At 46.7% G+C, this 5795-nt stretch overlaps 1 protein-coding gene across 1 annotated transcript; it reads left to right on the top strand.

Annotated features, from left to right (window-relative positions):
* Positions 1-411: 411 nt before the first annotated feature.
* Positions 412-4657, top strand: plcxd2 (phosphatidylinositol-specific phospholipase C, X domain containing 2). The gene is made up of 4 exons (XM_026995988.2): positions 412-545; positions 1223-1689; positions 2714-2955; positions 4504-4657. The coding sequence occupies exons 1-4, from the start codon at positions 446-448 to the stop codon at positions 4655-4657; spliced, it is 963 nt and encodes a 320-aa protein (XP_026851789.2). The 5' UTR covers positions 412-445.
* The last annotated feature ends 1138 nt before the right edge of the window (positions 4658-5795 follow it).

The raw sequence follows: 5795 nt of genomic DNA, 5'->3' as shown, positions 1-5795 counted from the left end.
TGTTTTCTAACTAACACCATATATGTAGAAAATGGCATATTCTTAATTTGCAAAAGGATGTGTTATCAACTGACCGAAATAAATGTTTTAATCATGCTTAGGCTAAGTAATCAAAATATAACTGTCCAGTTGTCTGCTTATAGAGATTTAGGACAATTGATGGTCTATCTGCCACCTGCTGTTGGGGTGGGGTGGGGTGGATAATCTGGAGATAGCCTACCTATGACCAAGGAGTTGGACTAAGAAGATTACTGCTGTTAGTGGAAGTATGAATTCCCGACTACCACAAGCTTGCTTTGGAGTTTCACATTTATTCACATGCAGTAGTACACACTAGAATGATTTCTCCAGGAGCAACTGTCATGCTGGCGTCGTGGATATTCATGCCAGACTTGCTAGATTAATTTAGTACTGGTATGCTGTGGTGAAGAAGCCCGCGGTCAACATGAAGACGAGACCAGCCGGATCTGGGGGCCATGCGGACTGGATGGGCTCTCTGTGTCCTGCTCTCACATCTCTGCCTCTTAAGTATCTAGCAGTGCCAGGTAGGACATGGCTGTTTTCACCGCAGGACTGTAGTTTTGTATTTTAGAAATGTATAAAAATTGTGGGGGTTTTTTGAAAGAGGAAATGATGTCATCATCTTAGAGCGATCCTGCAGCTCGTGTCAAGGTGAAAGGTTTTTTTGCAGCCTGTCGTTTCCAGTGTACCACAGGGTGGGGTTGGTCAGTGTCTTGGCATGGCTCTGAACATGTTCTTACTGACATGTCCATTTTAATGGGCTTTCACCTTCAGCATAGGTGACTAGGCAGGGAAGCTCAGCAGTTAAGGTGCTGGTACAGTAGTTGGAAGGTTGTTGGTTAAAGCCCCACTGCTGCCAAGTTGCCCTTATTGGGCCCCTCAGAAAGGCCCTTAACCCTCAGTTGCTTGAATTATTATCGTAAGTCGCTTTGGTTAAAAGTGTCTACAAAATTTTGTAAATTAAATTTACTGCAGTGGTAAGTTGACACTGGTGTGCTACATTTCAACAAGACTTTATGAATCAGTGCATAGAAATTTGTATATAATTAAATATATACACATTTTGCGTTTCTTGGTTACCATCAAGATTTATGCATCTGGCTCAATATTTAAAAAAGCAAGTTACACTGGCCTTGTAAAGCTTAGCTGTCTAAAAGGAATAAAAGTGCCCGGAGTAATGACTTGAGTTTGGGTTCTGGAGGATCCCACGACTCCTTCAGCTTTTGGATGGATGAACAGGCTCCGGTCGCTCCAGATCAGAAGCCAGCCGTCAGGCGCCTGGCTACGGTGTTCCGCCTCCTGGCCAGGAAGGTGATGAAGAAGTGGTCTGTGACCCAGAACCTCACCTTCCGCGAACAGCTGGAGGGAGGCATCCGCTACTTTGACCTCCGTGTCTCGTCCAGGCCGGGTGAGGACAGTCACGAGGTCTACTTCATCCACGGTCTGTTCGGTCACAAGGTGCGCGACGGCCTCGCCGACATCGACGCCTTCCTGGATTCCCACCACAAGGAGGTTGTTTTCCTGGACTTCAACCACCACTACGCCATGGAGGAAGCCCACCACCACTATCTCCTCTGCATGCTGACGGAGGTGTTTGGGTCCAAGCTCTGCAGGACCAGTGTGGTGGAGGACATCACTCTGGACTATCTCTGGGACAGGAAGTTTCAGGTATGGAAGTGGCTTGGATTCATTTAGCAAGTAAGGTTGCATGATATGGACAAAATATCAGATTGTGATTATATCAATACATAATAAAATGCTTTATGATATGCAATACTACAACACATTGATATTTTCTTATTGTAATGTGCTACGTGACCTGAAATATATTGACCAAATGTGTGTGTATTTGATAAATCATTTAAATGCTAAGAACAGATCAGTCATCGGGGGCGCGGGGTTTGGGGGGTGGGGTTAAACTACACACAGGAAGAAATGTCATGATGCCTCATTTACATATTCCTCTGTATCCAGTGAAAGGTTATTACAGTTATCATGATGGTGTTGGTGGGAAGAACGCACATCCACGCACGTTAGAGTACCGGCCCTCTGACACACAGCACATTGATACAGAGGGCTGTTGTGTTAGACATGTATTACAGTTTGGCCATGTGTGTATGTGTGTCTGAAGGGAGACAATTTTTCCATTTTTAATTTGTGCATTGAGCGTTTGCTGCTTAATTGAAAACTGCCTAAATGTTTAATATAATATTCTGGTGTAATCCGGACATTATTGACACTGTCCAGTATGTTCCCAGAGTGTTTAAAGACTCTCCTCTTAGGGCCTGGCAGGGTGCAATGACCCTCATCCCTGCAAGATCTTACTGCCTCTCTAGAAAATAAATAAGATAAAATACCATTACCTTCTATTACATTTACCTGACACTTTTATCCAAAGCAACTTATAATTGATGATCTTGCTCAGGGGCTCAATAGTGGCAACTTGGCAGCAGTGGAGCTTGAACCAGCAACCTTCCCACTACAAGTTAAGTACCTTAACCACTGAGCTACCGCTGGCATGAACTAGCACCCCATTAGAGTCTGAACTGCCGGTGCAGGAGGGGTCGTTCACGGGATAGATCACACTATTGGTTACTCGTAGTTCATGTATGTGTTTTCATAATCAGGATGTGCTTCTATATTTCTTTATTTAAGATAATTTTGTCCACTGGGCTGGTTGTATTTCCCATAGGTCCTGGTGTTTTATCATCACCTTTGGGCTGAGGGCAGCCCCCTCATGTGGCCGGGGGCCAAGATAGCGGCCCCGTGGGCCAACACCACTGACACGGCCAAGCTCATCCAGTTCCTGGAGACCACGCTGGGCGAGCGGCCCAAGCACGGCACGTTCCACGTGTCCCAGGCCGTCCTCACGCCCTGCCTCAGCACCGTCATCAGGGGCCTGCTCGGGGGTCTGCGCAAGTACCTGGTGGAGAAGTGAGCTGTCTGCACTCAGGGGGAATCAGGGTAGATAGGTGGGGCTTCCACAGGAGTTTTGTTTTATAGCCAGTTTCTCTGGTTTCAGGCTAGTCCTTAATCTTGACAATTTAAGAACTAACCAATCAAGTAATTAAAAATACTACATGTAGCTGCATTACAATCAGCAACGTATTACAGAAGAAATGATACAAAGGTGGGGACTGTGTTGTGTGTGTTGGTAGGTGTGTTTTCTCCCCCAAAACCAGCAGAGGGCAGTATGTATTTGCATTTGGTTAAAGCCCAGCAGGGTCGTGGCAGTGGAGGAGTGAGTGTTTAGTGAGTGTTTAGTGAGTGTTTAGTGAGTGTTTAGTGAGTGTTTAGTGAGCGTTTAGTGAGCGTTCCCTTCTGAAATAGAAGCAAAACACACGAATACAAGCCATCCCAGGCTGGTTTGGTTTCATTTCCTTATACTTGGTAGCACTGAGTACGCCGGATACACTGGGTAGCACTCACCCACCCACAGGTCTTGATGTCACTAAAATAATATGATAAAAATAAAATCATCAAAACAACAGACACATGTAACTACAACTCTAACCCGAATCCTTTGGGCAGCCTGTGAGTGCAAGTAACTCTTAGTGCTGTAGCTTCTGATCAGAAGAACATGGTGATTTCTGCTGGAGGAACTGCTCTTTTTTAAACAGTGGGGTCTTTAAAGACTCACACACTAGAGTAAACTGAACCTAACAGGAGAAACAGAGTTAACTGAATGACACACTCTACCAGTCTGGTAGACACACTGCCTCTCCCCTGAGGGAGCCATCCCAGAGACCCACACAGCCCAGACGAGCTCTCTGAAGCACGCGGCATCACCCTGCTCAGACTGCAGTGTCCTGAGTCATGGTTTGTTAAAGCCTGCCCTGCTTCGCTGACACAGGTCGCACAGGTTATAGGTCACAGGTCACACAGACCTCCTAATTTCTTGCTGCTGCGGCTCGCCACACTTTCTGCGCCCTCCGTCATCCACTGCGTGGTCGATGCCAGTGAGGTGCTGCTCGCCCGTGCATGTCTGTGGTCTCGGAGATCCGCAAATCAGTACTGGAGCCATGTGCTCTGCTCCTCCAGTGGATCTACACACAGTGTCACCAGTCTCCTCTTTAAGCCCAGCGTTTCCTTCCTGAGGTCACGCACGGCCTTGGCTACCGTGCGGTGTAGGCACGACCGTGACCGTGCCCGTTCCCACCACAACCATGATCTGCTCCCCCCCCGTCTCCCCAAGTTGGATGGTCATCGCTTGTCAGCCGTTCAGTGTACCATTCGCGGTGGGAGGGAGCACACCGGATCGTAGCGGCGGCACAGACGAGCCAGTGTCAGTCCGGGCGGTGAGCTGCTCACCCCCGGGGTACAAGCTTCCTAGCTGTGGTGTTGACTGAGGGTTGCATTGCTTATTTACTGTACTACATGTTTGGTTCTGATCGTATTCCTTTTAACTCCCTGACAAGTTGATATTATCAGGTGAGGTTGCAGGCTTGGTGCTGATGAGACCTCTCCGCTTTTCCTGCCTAGGAACCTGCCGACCATAATGACATGGGTGGAAGCACAGAAACCAGGTGTGAGTGGTGTGAACATTATCACGTCAGACTTCGTGGAGCTGGTGGACTTTGCTAACACTGTGATCCGGCTCAATGACCTCCTCCTCTCCAAACGGGCAGTCACATGACCTCAATGACCTCCTCCTCTCTGAATGGGCAGTCATGTGACCTTGGCAGTGTCTCACGTTGCCCTGAATACTACCAAAGAGATAACCACAGAAGGTCATAAGAGGCCATAAGATAACCTTGGTTACCAGACATCATACAGTTATCAGGGACTCGTGTGTGAAACAGACTGTGATTATCACTAATCATTCAAGAGTGAAAGGTGCAAAGAGCAAACAGTGGAGAGTAGGAGAACAAATCAAACATAAAGCATAAGATAACTCAGCCCAGCGTGTGTTATTTCACATGGACACAGACTCCACCTTGTACCCGAGGTCTTTGTCTTTTAATATTCATTCTGAACTAGAGATTCCTGGAGGCAGTAAGGAAGGTGTCATTACATACACACACACACACACACACACACACACACACACACACACACACACACACACACACACACACACACTCACACCCACACACACGCACTCACACACACGCACTCACACTCACACTCACACACACATTTACATTTACATTTATGAGATTTAGCAGACGCTCTTATCCAGAGCGACTTACAAAAGTGCTTTGTCATTTATTCATAAAATACATCCTAGAACAGTAGGTTAGAGTCCAACATACCAATGAACTAGAATACTGTAGAATATAGGGATGAATGCTGATACCTAGAAGTGCAAAATACATAAGGTCTATCTTAAACAATGATAAGTGCTATGAACAATAAGTGCTAGAGTTTGTTAAAAAGCATAAACAATACCCTACAATAAGTACTAAATTAGTCAGTCAATAAGGGCCGTACTTGAGGTTCGAAGTACTCAAGGTACAGATCGGGCTTTGACCGTTGGTCTCATGTATGAAGGGGCTGGTCCATTTTTGGCTTTGTAGGCAAGCATCAAGGTTTTAAATCTGATGCGTGCAGCTACAGGGAGCCAATGAAGGGAGCGCAGCAGTGGAGTAACATGTGACCTTCGGAAGATTGAAGACCAGTCGTGCTGCTGCACTCTGGACAAGTTGTAGAGGTTTCATGGCTCTTAGAGGAAGACCAGCAAGTAGTGAGTTGCAGTAGTCTAGCTTAGCTTTGAGATCACAAGAGACTGCACAAGCACCTGGGTAGCTTCCTGCGAAAGAAAGGGTCGAATC

This window comes from Electrophorus electricus, chromosome 5, assembly GCF_013358815.1.
Source record: "Electrophorus electricus isolate fEleEle1 chromosome 5, fEleEle1.pri, whole genome shotgun sequence".
NCBI lineage: Eukaryota > Metazoa > Chordata > Actinopteri > Gymnotiformes > Gymnotidae > Electrophorus > Electrophorus electricus.
The sequence above is the reverse complement of the archived record's forward strand: the minus strand, read 5'-3'. Positions and strand labels throughout refer to the sequence as shown.